The sequence below is a fragment of the Dermochelys coriacea genome, chromosome 1 (assembly GCF_009764565.3).
Source record: "Dermochelys coriacea isolate rDerCor1 chromosome 1, rDerCor1.pri.v4, whole genome shotgun sequence".
Classification (NCBI taxonomy): Eukaryota; Metazoa; Chordata; order Testudines; family Dermochelyidae; genus Dermochelys; species Dermochelys coriacea.
The window spans coordinates 267728018-267754912 of NC_050068.2; the positions used below are offsets into that span (position 1 = coordinate 267728018).

The 26895-nt window shown below is 40.3% G+C and overlaps 1 protein-coding gene across 16 annotated transcripts in view; it reads right to left on the minus strand.

The window, feature by feature from the left end:
• Nucleotides 1-8478: 8478 nt before the first annotated feature.
• TMPO (thymopoietin) overlaps nucleotides 8479-26895 on the minus strand; it is a 47759-nt gene continuing 29342 nt past the window's right edge. For 2 of the 16 annotated variants that reach the window (XM_038402558.2, XM_043491804.1), the window contains exons 4-11: nucleotides 19996-20096; nucleotides 15651-15770; nucleotides 15445-15540; nucleotides 14777-14890; nucleotides 13863-13967; nucleotides 13681-13770; nucleotides 13443-13537; nucleotides 8479-10418 (exon numbers count right to left, since the gene is read on the minus strand). In XM_038402558.2, the coding sequence (XP_038258486.1) occupies nucleotides 10124-10418; nucleotides 13443-13537; nucleotides 13681-13770; nucleotides 13863-13967; nucleotides 14777-14890; nucleotides 15445-15540; nucleotides 15651-15770; nucleotides 19996-20096 (1016 nt within the window). In that variant the 3' untranslated portion in view covers nucleotides 8479-10123. The remainder of the gene's footprint in view (nucleotides 10419-13442; nucleotides 13538-13680; nucleotides 13771-13862; nucleotides 13968-14776; nucleotides 14891-15444; nucleotides 15541-15650; nucleotides 15771-19995; nucleotides 20097-26895) is intronic. The other 14 variants (XM_043491765.1, XM_043491789.1, XM_043491783.1 and 11 more) reach the window with 14 other exon arrangements.

Consider the following 26895-nt stretch of genomic DNA (forward strand, 5'->3'; position numbering starts at 1 on the left):
TTGAAACAAGGAACTAATCCCAGTTCTAACACAAAGCCCAACTGTAGCCTTTGTGAAATCATGTAGGTCAAAATTCTCAAGCAAGGGGGCCTAACATTAAGAGCCTGAATTCAGAGGTGGCTGAGCACCCCCGGTTCCTATAAGTAGGTCTGATCACACTGGTCAAAATTCCTTTACAATTAGGGACAGGTGACAAAAATTTTCTTTATAAATCCATGCTCCTGCCCTCGACAGAACTATGATGCTAAGACTCTATATCAGCTTCACACTGATGCATTGCATAGGTTTCCTTGAGCCCTAGCGTTCAGAGAGATGAGTGGGATATGGTTAGTGGAAATTCTAGCGATTCCTTGGCATGGAGTGGTTCACACATCAGCCGTGCAAGCTGCTGCAGTCCTGAGGATGTAGAAACAGCAATGGCACAGCTCTGCTGCCAAGCTGCAGCAAGATCCCTTCATCTCACTGGCTCCTATGGGACTTCCCAGTGTGCAGCCTGATTACCCAAGAAGTGCCCTAACTTCAGGGAAAATTCAGACTGCATTGCCTGAGCAAGATGATGTGTAGGTGAACAGCCAGCCAGAAAACATGTGGTAGTGTCAAGCCTATCTTGAGTGAACCAGATTGGGCCGGCTCCAGTGTGCTCCAGGAAAGGCAAGGTCAGCTGACATACAGCTGCATTCTGTGCATAGTTCAGTTCGTGGCAGGGGGAGAGTGTGACATGCAATTCAGATTGTGAGGTTTAAAATACAGCAGGCTGTTTTGCGTCTCAGTACAGTACATGGTAAAGAAAACTTTTAAATGAACTCTTCTATCCTGTAATGAGCTCTTGCATGTCCTCGTGTATTCACTTGTATGCAAGGAACTCTAGGAAACATAGTTTTATCCAACAGGGAAATGCTGATGTTCTTACTCACAAAATGTTGGAATGGTTTAATAATTGCCAACTGTAATCAGTATTGGGCTGTGATTCTAAGATGGGTCATAAAGGAGAGCTGTGGCAGCCATGACGTTTTCTACAGATTAAGTTTCCATATTAAAAAAGTTTCTTTCCCAGCACCTGGATAAAATTTAAAAAGATTTAGGTGCCCTACTACATTAAAAGGTCCTGGGCCTGCTGGTAGCAGTGTCGGTGCCAAGGTTGCCGATGCTGAGGGTACCAGTGCCAAGGTTGTGTGCTTGAAGATCCTGGTGCTGGGGATTTTGGCACTTATTTTGATGATCTCTTCACCCCACTCAAACCCAGAGTATGGTGCCTGCTTTGCTGGGGCTTTTGCCATGGAGAGCCTTCTTGACACATTTGACAGTTCCCATTTCCTTGGGATTGGATGTGACTTTCATAGTTGGTGCAAATAAATGTAATTTGAGCCATGCGTCTCTGTCCTATCCCACACCCAAAAATCCAAAGTGGCAGATCAATCATCCTTCAGAGGTATATCCTTCCCCACAGCAGAAAAGACATCTGCTGTGCCTGTCAGTCGCACAATGGAAAGAGATTAGACCCTGATAGTTGGGAATCTATCCTCCTGGCAGTGGTGTGGAGAGTCTTACCCTACTGCACAGGTGGTGTACAGGGGGAAATTGCCAAATTAGACTATATATGTATATATATATTAAACTGTATATGATCCTGGAATGAGGGTAGTCCTCCAAAGAATTCGGTAGAAACCCAGAAGTAGAAGCCAAGATGACGAATAGCCTATCTGACACTGTCCAGATTCCATTTTGTTGCCAAGGGGAGTAAGAGGGAAGGTTGTGGCTGCTCTTTACTTTATGCCCTTGCACATGATGGACACTACTACTCAGAATTTGTGAGCATGAGCACAGGCACACTTACAGTGGGATCCATGCAGACACATACATGAAGTAATGTTTACAATAAATACATATGGGGAGCAAAATGTTCCCATGGCATTTTTACAACACTGTCCACACACTGAAAGTTTGTGAACTCCTGACTTATGGGACTCAAAAAGTCAGTGTCTAATGATGCAAAAATAATCCCATAATAGAAACCTACACCATCCGAAAGGGCCTGTCTTCTGAGTTGCTGAGTTCCCTGCTTTGCTAGTAAAGTAAATTGGAGTATTCTTCACTTCCCAGGAATGGGCCCTTATGAATGTGATGGTTTTGAACTCAATTTACCTCTCACTTGTGAAGTTCATGAACACAAATGCATTTTTACCCCATATAAACATGAAGTTATGAGTAGTTCTAGGTGCCCCAGCAATAAATTCCTATACAGCAGTTTCATGTATAAACAAAGAAAGTGAAACAGTGCAAGAGGGAGGAGCAGCACCAGTACCAAGATGCTGGCTATAGAAGGGTCTTGTAATCCTTTTTTAAAAATTACTCTTTTTTATTTTTATTAAGGAGGGCTGATTATTTTGTTTTCTGTGACTTAGTGACCAGAGGAAATACAAAAGAGATAGTTGTCTTATAATCGAACGGTGATGATGTTTGGTTACTAGCTATCTGGTCCAAATTCAAAACCAGTGACCTATAAGTGAAAGGCTCCAGTTTTCTAAGCCATTTAGTTCCACAAATGTTCTCTTAATGCATCCTGCAGTGGTAATAAACACAACATTGCAAATATTGCCAAGGAACTTTCATGGTTAGTTTTCACTGATCGCAGCATTAGATGCTTAATCGTAAGTATTTAATGAATTCTGAAATATTCACATATTAGTTTTCATGATGGAGATATAAAGCAAGAGCACTACCTGATAGATTATGTTTAACACGGCATCCTTAAATTGTCCTCCTGTGAAAAGTTACAGATCAAACAAACCAAACCAGATTCACTTAATTTATTAGGGGAAGTTTACCTGTTAAACAGGTTAATTTTGTCCATGATCACTCAGATTTAGTGTCTGATTTGATAAAATGTGGTGTGTTCTAGAAAGTCATAATTTGAACTTTTAAAAAAATCCATACTATTCTTTGCTTTCTTACACACAGAGCAAAGGTAGTTATTTATGTAATGAAGACATGAAAACATATTGACTTGTGATATCAAAAGCAGTAAGATTCACAGTGAGAGCTGCTATATTAAATCAAAATTTTCTTTTTATCCATTCAGACATGTAATGAGCAGGATCCAAAATTTAATATTTTGTACATGTAGATTTCCATAAACTTATCTTCTGATTAGTAGAGGTCATATTTCAATTGCAAAGGACATTCAAATTACTTTTAATGTATTTACATTGAATATTATGTACTGCACCATGCAATTTGGTGGATCTATGACTAGGAAAATGTGGACATCAATATTTACAATATATAATTGGTTTAATTTAATACTGTTATCACAGATGTCAGTAGGAAAGAGGAATTCTTGTGGAGTATGCAGCTTAGTAGATCTTACATTGTGGGCTTTGCCAAACAGGTGAGTTTGCAAACTTCCTCCTTTTAAATTTTTTTTTCTTCCATAGGAACATGATTTTCTTGTTAAAGGTGCTCTGTGCAATGCATTTGAATTTATCTGTTCTAAGTAGCCCACTCCACAGCTGTTATATAAATACTTTTTAGATATTCCCTCCCCTGTTCCTAGTTTTCCCAACCCATGAGTTTCCTCTGTATTTGTTTTTCCTATTCTACACCCTTCTCGCTTCATCTTCCTCCCTAATTTTATACTGCATTTTCTGCCGTGAAAATAAAGGAGTCTAGCTCAGCTTGCATACAAAGTCAAGCAGGTTATACCTTAAGTCAAGCTCTTGGACCCACAATGTTAGAGAGTTTAAAGTTAGGCAAATGAGTTTGACCATCCCTAGTAGCCCTATTAGTCTGTATCTGCAAAAAGAAAAGGAGGACTTGTGGCATCTTAGAGACTAACAAATTTGCTAGTCTCTAAGGTGGCACAAGTTCTTTTTTTTTTTTTTTTGACCATCCCTAGTAATTTGAAAAATGATGTTTATATGAAGCATATGGGTATTCTTTTGTGCCACTTTTATGGCCATTTCATAAGTCAGTTAGACTTAGACAAGTCCTAAGTTATACCTTTTACTGTGTTTATGCATCTGTGAAGACTTGTTGTGCATATGCAAAAAGCAACCTAGCTTTCTTCCTACAGATAAAATACAAAGTTGTAGCAGAAAGGAAAAATATGTAACATTTACTGGACTGATCAATCCTTTTGCTTATTAAGGAATAGCATAACAGGGCTTGTTTGTGATTGTTTTAAATCATGTCATTAAATCAGGATGGTAACCAATATTAACTAATAGTGGATTCACATTAAGGAATTGAAGTTTCAGCAACGTAGGTGTCATCCAACATCCCATGGAGAATTCAAAACTGGTGTTTGGCAATTTGTTTCTGGTTTTACCTGCCCCAAAAATTGCTCTGATTATATCTGCGTTTTTGGCCTACCTAGTGTGCAATGTTTTGAGAAATCACATGGCTTTTATCCATGGGGTTTTTGTTGTTTGTAAAAATCTGCTCTCAATTTTACTAGGTATTTCCTCTCTGAAATGAACCCTGAGGGAAGATTGAAAACAATTGCGTTTGTTTAGTGTGGAAAAGAGAAGACTGAGAGGGGACATGATAACAGTCTTCAAGTACATAAAAGGTAGTTACAAGGAGGGAGAAGAATTGTTCTTAATCTCTGGGAATAGGCCAAGAGCTAATGGTCTTAAATTGCAGCAAGGGAGGTTTAGGTTGGACCTTAGGAAAAACTTCCTGTCAGGGTACTTAAGCACGGGAATATATTGCCTAGGGAGGTCGTGGAATCTCCATCACTGGAGATTTTTAAGAGCAGGTTAGACAAACACCTGTCAGTGATGGTCTACATCAGAGTTGGGCAAACTACGGCCTGCGGGCCACATCCGGCCCGTGGGACCATCCTGCCCTGCCCTTGAGCTCCCGGATGGGAAGGCGAGCCCCCGGCCCCTCCCCCGCTGCCCCCTCCCCCATAGTTACGCGCAGGCAGCACAGCTTGCACCTGCCCACCTCTCAGGCTTTTCAATAAGCCAGTCCTGCCACTCTGAGTGGCATGGTAAGGGGCTAGGGAATGGGGGGGGGCTGATAAGGGGCAGGAGGTCCTGGGGGGCAGGGGGCAGTTGGATAGGTGGAGGTTCGGGGGGAGGGGCGGTCAGGGGACGGGGGGTTGGCTAGGGTGTGGGAGTCCCAGGGGAGGTCTGTGGATGTGGATAGGGGTCAGGGCAGTTAGGGGACAGGGAGGGGTTGGGGGCAGTTAGGGTTTGGGGGTCCCAGGAGGGAGCAGTCCAGGGACAGGAAAGGTTGCATAGGAGATGGGGTCCTGGGAGGGGGTGGTCAGGGAACCAGGAGCAGGGAGAGTTGGATGGGTCAGGATTCTCAGGGGGGCAGTTGGGGTGGGAAGTGGGAGGGGGCCAGGCTTGGGGGGGGGGCTCAGCCTTCCCTACCTGGCCCTCTGTACAGTTTTGCAACCCCGCTGTGGCTCTCAGATAATACTTAGTCCTGCCACTACTGCAGGGGACTGGACTAGATGACCTCTTGAGATCCCTTCCAGTCCTAAGATTCCCTCATTATACATGTTGAAGACTAAATGAAAGAACCTCCAGTGGGCAACTCCTTATCTTAAGCAGTCACTTTATTCTACAGTTGACATTTTCATTCCACTTTTAGACTTTCAGCTGAGTACCTGTGTTTGCCAGAAGCTGGGAATGAGCAACAGGGGAATGGATCACTTGATGATCACCTGTTCCGTTCATTCCCTCGGGGCACCTGGCACTGGCAGAAGACAGGATACAGGGGTAGACGGACTTTTGGTCTGACCTAGTAGGGCCATTCTTATGTACTCTTATGCAATGAATTTTGCTGCTCTATTGAGGGTTTCTTTATGGGAGGTTTCTTTATAGAAGAGACAGTCTAGTATAAGCTAATTGTAAGAAATTGACATTTTAGTACCCTAAATTTTTTTATGGTATATTACCCATTAGATCAAACAGATCAAGGCAGGAAATGAACTAGGGCGTCCTGGATGACAATACAGCATACTAACAGGTAGTTAGGAACTAATCTGTATTTTCTGTATTTCTTTTGACTGGTGTAAGTTTTTAGCTGTTACGTTATCTGGAAATACTATTTTGCAAAGGTATGCTCCAACATGAGCCTTGTATTTCAATTAAAACCTTGCAGGTTTCTCCTGGATGACAATACAGCATACTAAGAGGTAGCCTAAGGAACTAATCTCCCTCCCGCAATTGACAAATACCTTCAAGGCTTCAGGACCAGATTCTAAGAGGTCTCCTTCATCGGAGACCTCTTAAAATAGAGGAGTCCTGACCACTAGGCAAATCGCCACACTCCTAAAGTTATTAGCTACCCTATATCAAATGTAGCAGTCTGCACAGTAGTTAGGTTTCAATACAAGTCTGAATCTAAGTTTTCAGTCTGTGAGCTGTGGGATCTAGGCCAGACATTGGTGACCAACACTGTCATGCATGAATGAATGAAAGCCACACGTTAAAGTGGTGGACTCCCCAGAAAGATGCCCTATTCAATTCCTTTCTTATATATTTTTGCAATAGATTTAGGAGCCTAGTCAATTAGCTGCTTTGGAAAATTTTATCCTAAACCACTTTTGAAAATGGCACCTAATACCTCTTGGAAGTCAACAGGTCTGAGGAGCCTAAATCACTTAACTGCTTCTGAAAACTTTACCAGCATGAGGACTTTCCCTAAAAGCTTGTAATTTAAGAAGTTTGAGGGCTAGATGTACAAAAGAACTTAGGCACCTGCCACTTTAGGTGCCACCAAGATCCTCAAAACACCCTCTCAGTTACTAATGCTGTAGGCAGCTAGTTCTATGGCGCTTAAGTTTCTGCCAGTAAGCATGCACACAGCCACTTCAGGTTAGGTGCCTCTCTCATATATATATCCCAGCAGAATCTTCAAATTCAGTGTTTCCCCTGCCTAGGTAGTAGGCAAGCATGCCCATTCCCACACAGAACAGCCAGAGGTTGTGCCTCCCTTATAGCTCAGTGGTTAGTACACATGCTAGTGGGACACCAGATTCAACTGTCCCACTGCCTGATGTGGATAAAGGATTTGAACTTAGGTCTCCTCCCTTTCCCCTCAGGAAAGTACCCTAATCACTGGGCTATAAGGTATCATGGAGCAGGCCTCATTCTTTCCTGTTCTGCCATGGATAAAATAATTAGAGAACAGGGATTGGAACCTGGGTCTTCCACATCAGTTTAACCACTGGCTAGATGTTTAAGGGGGCACCACCACTCTCACCTCTGCCTTGTTTCTTAAAAAAATAAAATAAATTGTTTTTTTTAGTGCATAGGTACTGGGCAGTGTTGGTGGCCTGTACTATACAGGCCAGATTATATGTTCCAGTTGTTCCTTCTGGCCTTAACTCTATGACTAATGCATTCCAAGATGTAATAAGTGCTTAACTTCCTCAGGGATGGGGTCCAAGCCATCTCCTACTGGCTACCTTAGGTGACTTCCCAATCAGTGTTCTGGCTTTTATGATTCTCATTCTTAGGTGCCTAAATCTCTCCCTGATCGTGCAAGGCATCTGGGTACCAAACTCAGGTCTGTGTATTCTACTAGGGAGCACAGCTCCTACAAGTTAGGCATTACAACTCAATATTGCAGCACTTTAGTCCTTTTATGGATCTAGCCAATAGTCAGCTACTGAATGTTGGAGAAATAAGATGAAGTTGACCAGTATAGGTGTTACACCTTTGATAGCTGATCTTTACTGGCTAATTTTTCCGTACGTGCAGTGGAAGTTAGGGTCACTGAGCAATCATTTGAAAGTGCACATGGTCATCACCTTTAGAAAGGTTACATGCTAAAGTTATCAGATCAAGGGACAACTCCTCTCTGTAGGCGAAAGTGAGTTTCCTTAAGAATTGTTTGCCTTCTATAAATACCAAATACTCTAAAGGATTAATTCATAATGCCATAAATGAGTGCCACTAATCCAATATAATGTACAGTTATGCTGTTTCCGCTGTAGCTTTGGAAGGTGTATATAAATCTCTGAAGCAAGCACAGCTGAATGAAACAAATGACATTCACTTAAAGTACAATTCAGTTTTAACAAATTAACAGTTTGGAGACAGGTCAATACACAGTACTTTTTATGGGTAAAGCTATACCAATCTGTAATAGGTTTTCTGTCCCACAGCAAGTGAAGCAAGTTAAACCTCCGAGTTCAGTAAAAGCAAAATGGAGCCCATCTTGGTACATATAGGTAGAGAAAAAACAGGCTCAATTTAGAATTACTGTAAAGAAGACATTTTCCCAAAACAAAGAGGGAACTGGATTCACTGTGTAATAATCATCGACAGATATTTTATTCTGGGAATGTTTAAAATTTTTTACTTCAGTGGCAGAGGGCTTTAGAATGTTATATATTTCTACACATTTTAGATCAGAAGCAAAAGTAAAGCCCTTCATATAGAATATGATCTAGCAATACTACAAGACAGCACATTAAAAGTAACTGATTTCAGTTCTTATGAAAATAAGCACTAAAGTACACATTGCATCTTTATTTTTTCCACATTTTGACACCAAAAAAATTAGTTTTCTGTTACAGTTTTTTAGAGGATGAACACAAGTTTTACTATTTGATTAAAATCAAAAATTAAAAGAATTAAAGCATTTAGACAAAAAGCTATTGCTTTGCTACCAAATAGAAGTAAAAGTTGCCTCAAGTACATAGCAAGTAAGAGTTTCCATAAGAGCAACTATGAACTAAATATTACATTGTATCTAGTTAAAGTAAAAAAAGATATGACTATATTAATTTATATCCTAAGTTTTTTTTTTAAAAAAGAGAAAGTACCACTTTTATAAGGTTACAATTGTAATTTTGTATAGAATATGCAATATGTTGCAGACTTAAGTGCACCAATTTTATACATTCACTTTATATTCTATTTGTATTTCAGACTTCACTGGTTGTGTAAAAAAAATCAGTTGCCTGTAACTAGGTTATGGAATTTAGAATGTTTAGACATATTTCCACTGAAAAAAGAAAAATTAATTAACTGAATCCAAGATGAGTAATTTTAACCTAAATTAAAAAAGTCAAAGCATAACAATGCCCTCTTCACATCAAACTTCATGATATAGGGAGTATCCAAGATGAGTATAGAAGCAACGCATTTTTACATGAACATCTGTAAGGAGTATCATCTTAAGCTATGTGGGAAAGACTTGACAAATTATGTTTGAAGAACATAGCCCTGCAGTAATTTTATCTGCAGTCTGAATCATGCTGGTAAAAGATTTAAGATGTAGCACAGTGCTTTAGACTTTGAGTCCTTCAATAAACAACAAAAAACTGATTCAAAGAATATTTTGGTAGCAAATTATATTTGATGCAAATTTTATTTTCACACATATTACTAATAAATAAGTTCCTCTAAAGACAGATCTGTTGCCAATTAGATCTGTAATTATTAGGTTCCTACAACAGTTTTAACCACTAAAATTAAGGGCTACAATTAAAAAAATCTGATGTTATTCTTAAGTGGAGTTACTAATGTTACTAAGACCTTACAGAAACGTCTACAGCAGGGTTACAGTTACATTTACTAAAAAGTTACAGTATTACAGAAGAGTTTATTGCCAGACTTTCCCTACAAGCTACAATATATCAAATTCAGCTGAACAATTACAATAAAATGCATCCAAGAATGCATTTCCTTTTGTCAGGTTAATAATATCTCTTCCCTCCTCACCCCCACATTGTGTAGTAGAGAAAAAAAAAGTACAATCTCTTTTCTGTACGTAGTCAAAGCAATTAAACACAGCTTCACATTTTACTACATTTTTGCCCTTCTCAGCTTCCAAGTTTGCAAAAACAAATATACAGTTTCTCAAAAATGAATTTAAAGATGTCCACATTAAAAAAATAAAGACTACAAAAAGTCCCAGAGATCTAAAAAATGTTACTCATATGGCACAAAGTTATCTCCTACAAGTCCAGAAAAAGTTACTGTTGTCCATTTATACTGTCTTGTTTATTTGCGCTTCATTATTCAAATCTGTCAAGTTGCAATCACATTTGTAAGCAGTCCTTGTGATGACAGTAGGGAAGAAGAGTTTTGTTTTTTTTCCTACAATTAAAAAAAAACGGAGACCAAGTTGGGTGTGACATAGGAGATGATCAATTAGGTGGGGTCTCTCTGTCAGGGACACCAAGGTATTTAGAAAAAGGATTTCCTTGGTTGGTTTCCATAGATTGATAAACCACAAACAAGAACACTGACACAACAACAAACAGCAGAATCTTTATCCACATGGGAATGGAGCGTTTTTTTGTTGTTGGTTTTTCTGGTTTGTCATCTGCTGAGGGAACATATTTTGGAATATATTTAGATGAAAAGCTTTCCTCCATTCTGAAGTCACTGAGCTCTATAGGTCGGCCAGCAGCTCCTTTGATTGGTCTGCGGCAGCTAGCACTGTTAATTAAAAAGAATAACGTGTCACATGTTTAAGTGAGCAATCTAAAGTACATAAAGTTTTAGTTTAAATGGATTAAGGATCTGTTAAGGATCAAAATGCACACCAGATACTCTGTTTTAAGAGGTTAAGGACGGATTTCACTACTGCCCATGGCTAAGCTTTCAGGCATACAGTTCACAGTTTACTTTCTCCTTCCCATCACTGGTGAAGAGTGTGTCTTTCAACCCTATATGCAGAAAGATTGATGGGATACACAAATAGCTAGACTTGGGTATCAAGCACAGCTGTCAAACAATGAAAAAAAATTAACTGCGATTAATCGCTGTTTTAATGGCATGGTTAAACAATAGAATATTTAAATATTTTTGGATGTTTTCTATATTTTCAAATATATTAATTTCAATTACACAGAATGCTTGCCAAGGTGGACTGGATGAGGCTCCAGACGTTGGGAAAAAAAAGTTGTTAGTTATTAGTGTCCTCTCTACTCTACCAAAGTTCTTTGCGCCTTGAGGTCTTAGCTCTCATCATTGTCCCTCCTCAGGGAAGGAAGAAGGAGTAAAGAGGTGGAGTTAGTCAAACCAGCAGTGCAAAGAAGAAGAAAAGCTGCTTTGGGAGGGACTACTCTCCTTGCCCTACAATGGTACCACAGCAAGCAGACAGGGTCCATACTGATAAAGAAGTCGTCCCTGATTTTAGGGACATGGGGGCAGACATTCACTGATATAATTTCCTAACTATTAGAATGTATGTGCTTCTGAGGCATGCAATGTTTAAAAATAACTGCCCCATAAGTCAAACTGTCTCTGTTGGGACATTTTAAATTCCAGTAACAATGTCAATGCTTCCTGCACACCAGCAGTGAATACTCAACATTTCATTTCAATTAACTACAGTAAAAGCTGCGTTATCCAGCACTTCACCAACCATAAAGCTCTAGAAACTGGCATTTCCGATATCTCCATTAAAAGTTCAGTTGGTGCAGGGCCAGCAGGCTCCCTACCTGGCTCCTTGCAAGCAGCAACATGTCCCTGCTGCTCCTAGATGGAGGAATGGCCACGAGGGCTCCGTACGCTGCCCCTATCTCGCTCCATTTGCTGGCTCCACAGTTCCCATTGGCCAGAAACTGTGGCCAATGGGAAGTGCAGGGGCAGCATCTGTGGGCAGAGGCAGTGCGCAGAGCCACTTGGCTGTGCCTCCACCTAGGAGCAGCAGGGACACATTGCCACTTGCAGGGAGTAGCCCAAGGTGAGCGCTGCCAGATCCAGCACCCCGAGCCCCCTCCTGCACCCAAATTCCCTCTCAGAGCCAATGCCCCTTCCCCCATCCTTGAGCCCCCTCCCACACTTGAGCCCCCTCCCTCCATTGATAAGTGCAACTCTTAGTTAATTGGAATTTTTGACTAACCGGGACCCCCCCCATTTCCCCCAACATGCTGGATAACAAAGCTTTTCCTGCACAACCATTCTTTAAGGAAAAGACATAGGCATCAATGCAGGTAGCTCAATGAAAGCCTGTTACTCTGATATCATCATCATCTTACACTTTCAGTCTGTGCAGTTGCCACTGTTGTGTATTTATAAAGAGCTCCTGGGCACAGACCACCTTTGTTGTGTGTTTGTAAGATTACTACCACAATAGGGCTCTAGCCTTTAGGTATTACTGTTGTACAAGCTGAGAAGAAGAATTCTCACTTTGTAGCAGCAATCAAAAACAAAGCGTTTGGATGCACAAGAATGAGAGATAGAGTATATTAAAAAAAGTCAGTGATACAGTATTCAGTGTACTTAATGTCTGCTCATTCCATTCAGAGATTTAGCAGAAATTTCAGGAGGTTTCACAAATAAATGATAGGAATCAGGAAGCATACAAAGCCTTTGGTATGTTGAATCTCAAAAGAGACTGCGGTTATTTAGTTTAGAAGATAAATCAGAGGCATATGATAGAGAATGAAAAATAATGAATGGTATGGAGAAGAAGTCAAGTCAGATGTTTCTTTTTACCTTCCTACATTATACAAGGAGAAAAGGAGATTTAATGGAATTCAAAAGGCAACATACTTTTAAAGTAAAATCCCTTTTAACACAACACCTATTGACTCAGGGAACTTTGTCTCAAGATATTGTGGCCAAAAGCTTAAAAAAAAAGAGTTAGAGTAGGATTTAGGACTGGAAGTTCTATACAGATAAGACCATCTAGTTACATTAGACAGCATGCCTATACCCTCATGCTTCAGTGCATAAGGCAATCACTAATTGAAGATTAGAAAACAAAGGAAAGTTATGGACAAGTTATTCCATAATTTTATACAAATTTTTTTGGCACTTTCCTCTGAAGCAGCTGGTACTGACCAACGTCAGTCCAGTGTATGGTCTCTATATGTACCATTAAGCTGATTATGGCTACAGAATTCAGTGCTCTGCTGAAGCAGTACTTTTAAAAAAATGTGTCCTGGACTCGTGCATATCTTTCTGCCTGGAACACAAGCTAACAGGATATTTTTAGCCTCAAATAAGTTTTACCATTTTTATTATTTAAAATCCCATGGTGGAATACTGGACTTCATTTCAGAAGGAATTAAACTGGTTTAATCTGTGTAATTTTAAAAAGAAGATTCCTTATCTGAACTAATTCCATTTATAAAAGACTTATTTACTTTTAGTATCTGAGGCCTAAATCACACCACATTTCAATAATGTTTGTGACACTAGAGCAAACTCTTGTTAGCCCAGATAAATTCAGTTTTAGTTCTAACGGGATAAGTTAATTTTAAACACAGTTATATACAGAAAGGCGTGCCACCTAGCTCTATAGTGTGCTGTGAGGTTGAGCCACAGAACACAGATTAATTCTGAGAGATTTCCTAGCAATACAACCTAATTAAACCCAGAAAAAAAGGTCTTTGTTCTATCAAAATTGACAGGTTTCAGAGTGGTAGCCATGTTAGTCTGTATCAGCAAAAACGAGGAGTCCTTGTCTCCTCGTTTTTATCAAAATTGAGTAAAACAATTTTATTGTACCTAATTCCTGTAGGTGTGGATACTTCATATGGGAACATTTCCTTAAGAATATCTCTTTCTAGTCTTCGTTCTTCTGCTAGTGTTTTCTCCACCACCTATGGGAACAAATAGAAGAATTATAAACCTTACCAAACTCAATAACTTTTTTCCTCTAGCATAGATATTTAGAGTGACCAATAACCCTAGGTGATTTGAAAGGGAGAATTTGTTTCACCCAGTGAATTTTAAGAAGTCTTTCCTGGATTTTAATTGTTGGTTTAAGCTTTGTTACTGGCAGCTGTCTAGTGATTTTTGGAGTCCAGATGCATTCAGCGTTGTCCTCCGTTTCCTTCAACATGAAGAATACTTTGTTGTTACTTATGCAGTACTTATACACCAATCAGACAACAATACAGATGATCAAAAGGGACTAGTCATCACCTCTATCATGGCTGTGTTGAGCAGATCACTGGATTGTGTGTGACCAATGTTAACAGTATGTTTATGAGGATGACCTGTTTCCTCTTGCTGTGGTAAGCGAAAGTGCTGCAATATAGCAAAACACTGACTTCAAAGGCTTATTAGGATTGAGACAGTAAAGCACTCGTTTTTAATAAATTTAATGGATATCAGCTCAGTGCTCAGTTACCAACATGGTGTCAGATAACCTCTGTATGCAAATGAGATAGCCCATTACACATTACAAGAAGATTTCTTATCTATTTTTAAGAATGAGTTTTATTCAAAATGAACAATGCAAAAAAGTGATAAATTCTATTGATTTCTATTAGGAAAATAATGCTGCAGAATAGCACACACTATCAGGTCTAAAATTTTTAATATAAAAAAGGTTTCCAGAGATAATATAGTCAAATACTATATAAGCAGGGCTATTTTAGCTATTAAAAGAAGAGGCAGATCTACTCCAGTAATGTTACCTTGGAGGCTTTTGGTTTAAAATAATCCTACTATTTGATGCTCGAAATTAAGCCAAAGACTTGGATCAATTTTTCAGAATTCAAGAGTCATGTACTCTCTCTCTATTCAACTGACTTGACAAGGAATTGTACAAAAAAAGCAACATGCTACACTGATGACAGAAGCAGCACAAAAACTGCAAACATGACCCCAGAAATGCAGAATGGCTCAAAACTAAACAGGTGTTTTATTGGCAAAACTTTTAAACCTTAACATTCATCAGTCAAGCCATGGTACAATGCTAGTTTGGATCTGAATATCCTCATGCCACCTGTTAGAGAACTCCACCCTCATTCCCACTTCTGCAGGAGTGAATAAATAAATATAAGAACTCTGTCCAGAAAGAATAATGATAATCTAAATTTTAATTCATTTACTTCAGCTGTTATCAGTGGTTTCTTTGGTGTTCTTCTGGGCAAGTCTGAGAATTCACTGATTGACAGTGTAGGAGCTGCATGCTTGAAATTTCCAGGCACCCTATTGACAACCTGCTGAGATTCAAATTGTTCAGACTCAATTAACCAAAATACAATAGAAAAACAAAAATAAGAAAATCTTTGTTAAACATTTGGGTACTAAAAGTTATCACTCATGGAAAAAAAAAAAGATTTAGGAGGAGCTACTCTGGAAGAACATTCTAAATACATTAGCCACAGTTTCAGTATTTTTTTCTTAAAGTGGTTTAGTGACAGAAGCTCAAACAAACACTCAAGGCAGGTTTGTTGCACATGTTAAATAAAATGGACCCTCCATGAAGGTTGTGGTACTGAAGTTCCCCAACCTTCCACTTTTAAGAAGATAGGAACGATCATACTGGCTCAGACCAGGCCAGCAGCTGGAGGCTTCAGGGGATGGTGCAAGAACATATGCTCATATAAGTGATAAAATGGAGAGGGACGCATATCTGACAGAAAGTAAAAATACATTAAGTATTGGGGGCTATCAAGTAGAGTTAGATTTGTTTAAACTGAAAACGCTTTCTAGTGTAAGTTAAAAGGTACATTACAGAAGGATACCACTTGTATAATTTATTAGATATATTTACTAGGGTCTCGTTGCTTGAAGCCACTATAGTTTCAGCTATGGGAGTACCCTCTGACATTACTGCATCATCTACAGGCAACTGTGCTGTAGTTTCCACCTGTTTGTTTAAAAAACAAAACAAAAACAGTGAGTGTAAAAAATAGTCTCTGGGCCCTGATAATCTCAGGAAAAAGTAAAACGAGTCTAGATTGCAATAAGCCTCATCACCCTTTTCCTTGGTGTTCTTCTTGATACTCTTGGGGACTCCCTAGAAACTGCATGAAGAGGTCCACTTTTTGAAGATCCACTTGTCCAGATAGCCTCAGTAATTCCATCTTGAGAATAGTTCTATTCAAGCATCAAATACATTAGCAAGCATATAAAAGCCATGTCCCAACACTGAAGTGTCCATAACTAAAAGGCACAGAAGCATGCATATTCCAGATGTATGTGTGTAGCACACTTGCTTTCCAAATATCTTGCTTTCTAGAATACTGCAATATTGGATATCAAGGGATAGTACTCAACACTACCCTTAAAAGGATTCCTATTTATATGGAGTTGAACAGACAACGTATAATGACTATCTGAAAAAAAGTGAGAGCTACCTTCTCCAGTAAGTGTAGAATATAAATGATTTACATCACCCCGGCTAAAACCTGATCTCTGGCTTGAGCCTGGATAAGAACCACTGATGAGCCGATATGCCATTTTACATTTAACCCAGATATATCGTCTGCATAGATAAAAAACAACCCTCTTGTCCATTTGTGGAAAGAGGCATTACCAAAGCCCTTTACTCAGATGCAATTTTAGCTCCTCTGAACACAAGATGGGGAGATTTCCAAAGACACATACAGCAGTTTGAAATTCATCAGAAATTGTTTGCGTAACTACTATTTGTGCCTTTGAAAGTCTCCCCCTTAACTCTAACAAGTGTTATATCCATAAATTAAGCTTTGCCCATTCCTTATGACCAAGACTCGAGACATAATTAATCAAACCTAAACCAGTCCATTAGATACTAAAAAACAAATGTCATACTAGCGTTAGAATGAGATTTAACTTAGGAGTTCTGCAATGGGGGCATTGGAGGAAAGAGGTCATTCACCACAGTAATAGTATTGTGGGTTTAAGTAACTGGGAACACCCTCTTCAGGTTAAGTCTCAAGGAGTGAGGAAAGACCCCAAATCTACAGAAGCAGCATAAAAAGCTGCAGTTTTACACTGGCAACTTGAAACAATTAAAAATCCCAAATCCATAAAATAGCTAATATTGAACAGTTAAAAACCAGAGCGTTACCACTGTATTTTTAAAAATTAAACTATTTTTTGAGGGAAAGAAGTTTACACTAGTAAAAAAAGCAAGCAAATAATCTGAAGCCAGTAGCAAAACAAATGTAATGTGCATGTTTTCTTTTTTTTTTTTTTTTAAATTAAAGGAATAAATAAATTCAGGAAGTTTGGTAGTTTGCTGTTATCATTTATAAGATAGCTCTTCCTGAAACATCAGGGAAAAAAAAACAAAAACAAAAAAAAATAAACAAACCAGCAACCACTTCAGATTAAGATTACTCCCAAATCCATAGAAAGTTACAAGTGGGGCCCTGAAAGGTCACACAAGAAATGGTGGATCCTCCTTTCTGTTGTAGGAGATCCCATTGACACAACATCAGGTCACAGAACACTTTCATGTTTTGCAAGATTTTAACAAAGCAGGCTGGAAGATAAAATTATCTAGTGTCTGTTTCCAGTAAAGAGTATCCTCCAATCAAGTAACTCTAATATAGCTAGAAGTCAAATAGCAGGATTCTCTGCACAGTTTAAAGATTGCTTGTTTATTGTTGCTACAAATCCAGGAGGAGTACAAGTTTTTATTTAGATAAGACAAGTTATAGTCTCCTAAATTTTTCAGTTACTAAGTGGTGAATTTTTAATTGGAATTTGAGAAAACAAACGTCATTTCCCACTAGATCCTAAGTTTTTGAACCTAAACTGTTGGCAATATTTCTTTAAATTGTAAGAAAACTCTTCTCAAAATAAACATCTCCCTTCCCCCCACAAATTTTGGATTATTTCGTTTCATAAAAAACAAGGATAATTTTGAAAGTTTACTGAATTTTACTGAAGTTCATTCATAAATCTTTGCCTGTTACAGGTTTTAAATTATATCGTTTGCAGCTTTAACCACTCAAAGTACTTTCAGCTTCTGCTATGGGCATTTAGCATTTCCATTTACTAGATTTTAAAGAATATTAATGGGTCCAGGTCAGCCTAGCTAAAGAGAGGGTTATTATGGTTTGAATCAGTAAATATTCATCATTTTGAAAGATTTGTATGAAGAGTTTTACTATTCGCATTGAGTCAACCTGGTGAATTGGAGAAGATACCAGCTGAATTAACACTCGGTCATGGATATTTTCAGGAAAAATTCACACAAACTATTAAGAAAACACACTATAAAACCATCTCAGAGATACTTAATTGTACATCACGGAGTCTGAAATCTGCACAGATATGATATTATAAAAGAAGCTACTGACAATAAACCTTTGTACTTTCATAACTAAAGTGGAGTACTATTTTGGCAGACCAGATACATTTGAAATAAATAAATACTTAGTCTGGGGTCCTAGATACTTCAAGTGATCAGGCGAGAAAGTCAAATTAATACCCATTTGTTTAATCTAGGAGGTTGTGAAAGCAAGTTGTTTTCTGAGGGTGTTCCCTCAGATATATTTCTCCTGTTGGTTTGACAAACTGCTAAGATTAAAGACATTCAGGTGACACTGCAAGGTCTATTTGATCTCAAGGTCCTGGGAAAGAAGGGATTTGTTTGGAGTACAGGCATGTTTATTTTGCCAAGTGGGTCCATTCAAGGGGCACATATTGCCTTAATGTACATTTTATTGAAGACTTCACAACAATTGGTCTTAACTTTGTTTCTCATTATGGTTCTAAGACAGGATGCCACTGATTTCAACATGACTGAGATATCGGCATGCTCACTAACTAACTAACTAACTATGCATGCTCGAGGATAGAGGCCTGATTTTTCAAGAGATTTGGTCATGTCAACATCTCTGTCATATTGAAATCAGTGGGAGCTGCTGGAAAAGCATCAATTTTGGGGAGGAAGAGGAGGGAGGGATATGAGGCATCTTGTTTAGGAATCTAACTCGAAGTATTCATTTAAAAAGGATTCTTGGCTGATTAAGTGTTTAAATATCCTTTAAAATAATATTGTGCAGTCAACAATTTTAAATTTTTGCTTCAACTGGAAAGAGCAGAAGTGTTTCAGTATGACTCCTTGATTTTGATTCCCATCAAAGTGAACTGGAACAGTTGTGACAATAAGTTACATTACCATATGTCTATGTATGCCCCAACCCAGACAAAATTAAGTGGTACTTGGATGTCTGTTCCAAAAAGACCTCACACAAAATTAGTAAGAGTTCACCATTTCTGAGACAGCCATTGGTGACAAATTCCAGAGAAAGGAAAGACTCGGAGCAGTGTGCACTAGTATCAGTGGCTGAAATACCATTTTAAAAAGAAATGTTTCTATTTTGTCCCCTCATACTGCCGGCCCACCCTCATCAACACAGGACAGATCATTGCGAAGTTCTGCAAAAGCCAGTTACTCCAATACTTGCTCTACAAGAATTCCACTACCCTTCTTCAGCAAAAAGAAATGTTGGTCAGGGCACTACACTACCACCAGCCAAAACTGGATCACCTGATGAAATACACTAATCTGGACAAAAGGATATTCACATTGATATGCTAATTTCACAAGGGTAGATTAGCTACAGGTATTTGACAAATCAAACTCCTGAAGTCCACATGATCAACTCATTTTTAACAAACAAACTACACACCCTAAAACCCAAACAAAAAAAAAGCAAGCTAGAGCGTATTAGCATTTCAAAGTGAGGCACTCAAAAGTTAATAAGTGCCCATATGTGTATGCATTGATAGTATGTGACCGTACAACTGAAGCCTTTCCCCCCCATTATATGTTCTTCTCTTAGGATAACCTCCCCATCACTTTTAAGTCCTTACTCTAACAGATACCAGGATATTTTAATTAAGCAAACAATTAATTACTTTCCCTAATTTTGTTCTGACAGAACTTTACGGAGCCGATTTTGCTGAAGGTTCCAAAAATGTTTCTTGGAGACATTCAACAAGGAAATTTCAATAAATTTGGCAAATTTATAAGTCACTGAAAATGGTTTTACAATGGAAAGCATTCTGCAACCTTAACTACAGCAGTGCTGCCTACAATATCATAGGGAAAAAAAGCAAAACTAACTTTAGCAGAATATAGCTGCTAATCTCAAGTGTTTCTGAATAGGCAAAAATATTAAAAAATAGCTCCAGGATTAGCTAAAACTTGGGTTGTGTTTAATTACTGCACGATTCCTGGAAAACTTGTGATAAGCAGATTAGCCCACTTAAAATATTAACCACATGCTAATATTAGTCAAGTGCAATATGAAAAATTCAGCTACTGCAAGTATACTCACAATTACAAGTTGGTAAAAAAAGGCCATTAAAATAAAGATACCTGATTATGTTCAACAACTCTTCTTTGTTTGAGTGTTACTGGAGTCTTCGTCTTGGCCTTCAGTGGTTCTCTCTTCTCAAGTCTGAACTCTACCTTGGGATCTGAGAATAAAATCAATCACCATTACTCTTTGGCAATTGAAAGAGCCAAAAATCCAACAGAAGAGTCCACTAACATTTTAAAGCCCACTAGAATATTAAAAAAAAAAAAAGTGGTCATCTTAAGTAACGGCCAAGACCATAACATAACCCAAATAATGCACTTAATTAAAATAGACCATTTTAACTGCCAGAATGGTTGAGTTATAACTTGTAATATTCTCCTAATATAACTAATATGGGCAAGTTTGCATTGTGACATACCGCTTGCCAGTATACGGGTCACTCCCAGATGTGTTTGTGTAACCCCAGCCTGCCAGTCTCATCCTTGCTCTCACCAGTCATGGTTATACTGCAGGGTGACTCCAACACTCTCCCAGGCCTGGCTTTTCCAGGAAATGCATGTCTTATATGCCCAGCCTCTCTTGGGCAGTCCAAATATACGAAGCTCATTATTCCTTTAAGGGAATAATATACGCACAACTTGCCACCTTAAATGGTGTTACCTAGACATTTCAACTTAATGCTAGATTAGATAAAACACATTTATTAACTATAAAAAGATAGCTTTTGAGCATCAGCAATGAAGCATAAAAGTCAGAAATGATTAAAATCAGAAATGATTAAAAGGAAAGAAGGGAACTCAAAAGCACTTCCTAACAGTTTAAGTACATTAAAAGGTTGCCACAAGGAGGATGGAGAAAAATTGTTCTCCTTAATCTCTGAGGATAGGACAAGCAATGGGCTTAAATTGCCGCAAGGGTGGTTTAGGTTGGACATTAAGAAAAACTTCCTTACTCTAAGGGTAGTTAAACACTGAAATTACAGTCATCTAACCTGCTCTTAAAACAATCTCCGAACACCCATCAGGGATGGTCTACACTACAGTAACTCCTCACTTAACGTTGTAGTTATGTTCCTGAAAAACGTGACTTTAAATGAAGCGATGTTAAGCAAATCCAATTTCCCCATAAGATTATTGTAAGTAAGGGGGGGGGTTAGGTTCCCAGGAAATTTTTTTCACCAGACGAAGACTATATTTTATTACATAGTATAAGTTTTAAACAAGCAATTTAATACTGTACACAGCAATGATGATTGTGAAGCTTGGTTGAGGTGGAGGAGTCAGAAGGTGGGATATTTCCCAGGGAATGCCTTACTGCTAAATGATGAACTAGAACACACTGTTAATGTAGCCTCATACACTACAAGGCAGCACGAATGGAGGGAGGGGAGACAGCATGGCAGACAGAGACAGAAAAACAGATACGCATTGCCCCTTAAGTACGCTGACCCCACTGCAAGTATGCTGCTTTTTTAAGTAGATCAGCAAGTTGAGACAGCAGCTGCTGCCTGCAAGCTCCCTCCGTCCTGAACCCTGTCGTGTTCCCCCAACTCTATGGAGATAGGCTAAGCAGGTGGCAGGAGCAGGGGACACCCTGATATTAAGCCCCCTCCTAACCCCCCCGCCCCGCATAGCAAGCGGCTCCAAGGCAGAGGGCAGGAGCAGCACATGGCAGTGGGGGAAGGGACAGCTGAACTGCCTGCAATTGATAGCTCGCTGAACAGGGAACTTAGGGGAGTGGGGAGCTGATGGGGATCCCCCACCAGCTAGCTGCAACAGGCTGCTCTTTCTGCAAGCAGTGGACAAAGCAGGCGGCTGCCAAACATTATAAGGGAGCATTGTGCAACTTTACATGAGCATGTTCTCTAATAGATCAGCAACGTAGTAACGTTAGCCAGGATGACTTAAGTGAAGAGTACTTAGTCCTGCCTTGAGTACAGGGGATTGGATGACCTCTCGAGGTCCCTTCCAGTCTTACAATTTTACATCTCTTTACAACAATCTGTAACCCCTATCCCACTTTAAGTAGAGGTATTAATGGCCACTTCATTTTGCAATGTGTTAAATCCTACACTTAATCAGTCCCACCTTGTGTTTAGCTGCGACTCTGATTACTTCTCTCAAACCTGAAGAGAAGCATAATGGAACTTGAGGTCTGTCTCTTTCCCCAACATAATTTCTATTGGACCAAGTTCTCAGCCACCTAGTCTCTCAAACAACTTAGGCTACATCAACACTATGCAGCTTTTAGCGACACAGCTGCGCTGCTACAGTTAAAATAAAGCACTCCCGATGACATGTTTTCTGAGCTCCTGCAGTCCTCCCGCACTGATAGGGCACAGTTGAATGCATGGAGGCATTCAGTGTTAGAGGCTAGGAAAGCACTACGTGAGCACAAACAGCAGAGGAAGGAGGCGATGCTAAGGCTAATGGGGGAAGCAAAACTGACACGAAGCATCTGGTGCAGCTGCAGGAAAGCCAACAAGAGCACAGACCCCGTGGCATCAATTGTACAACCGCCTGACCTCCTCCCCAAGTTCCCTATCCTCCTCAGCCAGACGCCCAAGAACACCGGGGGGAGGGGGAGAGAGGGTGCGGAAAGAGGCTCCAGGCACCCAGCCACTCCACTCCAGAGGATGGCCCAAGCAACAAAAGGCTGTCATTCCAACAGTGATTTGTAGTGTGGCTACAATAAGCAATGTGGCATTATCCTTCCCTCCTCCCCCACCTCATCCCACTCGGGCTACCTTGTCAGTTATCTCCCTCAAAAAAAAAAAAAAAAATTAAGATAGAAAGAATGCATGGTTTCAAAACAATAGTTACTTTATTTCGAGGGGGGGGGGGTGAGGGTTGGCTTACAGGGAATGGGTTTGCATCAAGGAGAAAAAACACACAACTGTCACACGGAAGCCTGGCCAGTCATGAAACTGGTTTTCAAAGCCTTTCTGATGCACAGCGCGCCTTGCTGTGCTCTTCTTATTGCCCTGGTGTCTGGCTGCTCAAAATCAGATGCCAGGCGATTTGCCTCAACCTTCCACCCTGCCATAAATGCCTCCCCCTTACTCTCACAGATATTATGGAGCACACAGCAAGCAGCAATAACAATGGGAATGCTGGTTGTGCTGAGGTCTAACCTAGCCAGCAAACCGCACCAGCGAGCTTTGAAATGTCCAAAGGCACATTTTATTACCATTCTGCACTTGCTCAGCCTATAGTCGAATCGCTCCTTACTACTGTCTAGGTTGCCTGTGTACAGCTTCATGAGCCATGAGAGCAAGGGGTAGGCTGGATCCCCAAGGATAACTATTGGCATTTCAACATCCACAGTAGTAATTTTCTGGTCTGGGAAGTAAGTCCCTTCTTCAAGCTGCTTGAACAGCCCGGAGTTCCTAAAGATGCGAGTGTCATGCACCTTTCACGGCCATCCCATGTTGATGTCAGTGAATGTCTCGTGATCCATCAGTGCTTGCAGCACCATTGAGACGTAGCCTTTGCGGTTTACGTACTGGTTGGCAAGGTGATCCGGTGCCAAGATAGGGATATGCGTTCCGTCTATCGCCCCACCACAGTTAGGGAACCCCACTGCAGAAAAGCCATCCACTATGACCTGCACATTTCCCAGAGTCACTACCCTTCATAACAGAACGTCAATGATTGCATTGGCTACTTGGATCACAGCAGCCCCCACGGTAGATTTGCCCACTCCAAATTGATTTCCGACTGAGCGGTACCGGTCAGGCGTAGCAAGCTTCCACAGGGCTATCGCACTCGCTTCTCAACTGTCAGAGCAGCTCTCATCTTGGTGTTCCTGCGCTTCAGGGCGGGGGAAAGCAACTCAGAGCTCCAGGAAAGTGGCCTTATGCATGCCAAAGTTTCGCAGTCACTGTGAACCATCCCATACCTGCAACACTATGCGGTCCCACACGTCTGTGCTCGTCTGCTGAGCCCAGAATCAACGTTTCACTGTATCAACCAACCCCACTGCAACCATGATGTCCCAATAACCACAGCCCGTGCTTTCAGGAACATCTGTGTCCATGTCCTCTCAAAATCATCCTCGTGCTGGTATCTCTTAGCCCGGTTCTGCATATACTCCAGGATAATGCGCGAGCTGTTTACAATGCTCACAACAGCAGTGGTGAGCTGAGAGGGTTCCATGCTTGCCACGCTATGGCATCTGCAGGAAAGCAGAGTTGCAGTGGAAGTGGTGGATGATGACGGATGCCACAAGAATAGATATTTATACAGAACGAGAGGACCTGCGAGGTGGATGCATGGCACCAGGAGAGCAGAGTTGCAGCGGAAGAGGTGGATGATGACAATTAGCAATCGTACTGCACCGTCTGCTGACGGCAGCACCCAGGACACAACAGCAGCGGTGATAGTGAGCTGAGCTGAGCGGGCTCCATGCTTGCCGTGGTGTGGCATTTGCACGGAAAAAAGGCACAAAACGATTGTCTGCTGTTGCTTTCACGGAGGGAGGGACGACTGATGACATGTACCCAAAACCACCCGCGACAATGTTTTTGCCCCATCAGACATTGGGAGTGTAACCCAGAATTCCAATGGGTGGCCGAGACTGTGGGAACTGTGGGTTAGTTACCCACAGTGCACTGCTCCGTAAGTTGATGCTAGCCATGGTAGTGAGGACACACTCCACCGACTTAATGCGTTTAGTGTGGACATACACAATTGACTGTATAAAATCGATTTCTAAAGATCAACTTCTATAAAATTGACCTAATTTTGTAGCGTGGACATACCTAATGAGTATAGATACTGTAGGCGATTTCATTTTGTACTACAACCCACCTTTCCCAGTTGGTCATTACTTTGGTTAGACCAGTAAAAATGTACACACATAGTTAAGGAAAAGCACTATAAAATTTACACCCTACCTTAATCCACATTAATTTTCAAGTGTGGACAAGCCCTAACACCTATTGCAATAAACATGATAGGGTTTTTCCACAATGAATGAAAGCTATTTTACACACACACACACACACACACACACACACACACAGGGGCATGCTGCTTACAAACTGCAGGGAAAGTACTCTGTTGTAAACCCATCCTTCCACTTGAGAAGTCCCTTTTAGTTATATAAAGGGAACTGGTCTCTAATGTAGGAGTTCTGGGCAGAGAAGTTTCTATACAGGATTGTTGTTCCACCAACTGACTATCTGGAGTGTCACTAGTCTTGAAATTAAGCAGCACTACAATAGGAAGGTTTCAGAGTAGCAGCTGTGTTAGTCTATATTCGCAAAAAGAAAAGGAGTATTTGTGGCACCTTAGAGACTAAAATTTATTTGAGCATAAGCTTTCGTGAGATACAGCTCACTTCATCGGATGCATCCAATGAAGTGAGCTGTAGCTCACGAAAGCTTATGCTCAAATAAATTTGTCAGTCTCTAAGGTGCCACAAGTACTCCTTTTCTTTTTACAATAGAAAGACTTCACTGTGTCTGACCTTGGAGAACTGATTGAGCAGAGGACAAAAGGAAGGAAAGCATACCTTAAAGCAGTGTTTCTCAAATGCAGCCACTAGGGGCTTTTTTTGTGGCCACAGTCTCCTGGGCTGTGATGGGGGGGAGGGGGTGAAGCCCTGCCCTCCTCTGGAGACACCTGGGGCACAACACTGGAAGAGTTGGCAACCAGTGAGTTCTCCACCTTCCCAGGGCAGTCGGGCTCAGGCTTTGGGCTTCAGCCCTGGGGTGGCAGGCTCTGGCCTCCTGCTGCCTTCCCTGGCCCCCCATCCAGGGCTTACTCAGTTCTGCCAAGCCTGGGGACAAATTAAATCTACTGTGAAACAGAATACTTTTGGTATTAAACATACATTTCACAGACTTACTAGCTAGCAATAAATAAATTACTATGATTTGGTGTTTAAATCATTGATGTATATGCACATATACATTTGTTTTTCCTCAAGCTAATTAAGTATTTTAGGAAACCGTGAGAGAGAGAGAGAGAGGCCACCAGCAAGAATTGGTGGCCACACTCTAAGGCCACCAAAAAATTTGTCCTCAGAACCCCTACCTTAGAAGTCACAATCCTGAAGAAAAGTATTGTTTATCAACCTCAAATCAGTCTAGGCCAGCCTGCAGGCTGCTTGCCCAGTCATTGAAAATCCATTGGAAGATTACGGTCTAGAGAGTTTAGGCTCCAAACCCCCATAACTGCAACCCAGAAAATACACCAGTCTGCTTATGTGTTGAAGCTTTTGTAGTTAATGCTGCTCTCAAGGACATAAATCATGAAATGGTTCAGGACAAAGTCCAATGATCTCCATAAACACTTGAGCACTTTGGATGTCTCCTTATTGATAAACAGTGTACAACTGTACAAGATGATAGAATGATGAGTGAAGAGGTGTGTGCCTATTTCTACAGTTACCAGGCCAAATTATTGAAATGTATCCTAATCAACAATACAAGTGGATGGCACTGGTAAAGCCAGGAGTCCATCTTCCTGGGCTGACGTAGGTGTTTAGCAGTGGTAGGGAGAGGACAAGACTGAAGGCAACGTTAATACCGCTGATAATAAAAAGCATAGATGCTGCTTAGCTCATGTGTGTTTTTTTTTTTAAAGCAGCTTGAAGTTATGGCTTTATATGTCCCTAGAAAAAAAGGAAGTTTATATGAATGTTAGAAGAAACCACCACCCAGTGAAGTCAACAGTGAAGATGGAAAGAAATACCATGAGGTAGCAAGCTTTCTATAGAAAGATTTTATTACAGGTGAGATTCTAGCAAAGTAAGTTCCCCTTGCCCATCCTAGAGCCCACAAGACTCCACTCTAATTGTACTCAGGTTAGTAGTGATTCCAAAACAGTGCATAAATTACTGACTCAAAAAACCTTAATTTGAGGTGGTAGAAAACTATTCAACTAAATGAAGCAGTGAGAACTAAATTCTTCTGAAATGTAATTATCATCAAGGGTTAAGCGGCAAAC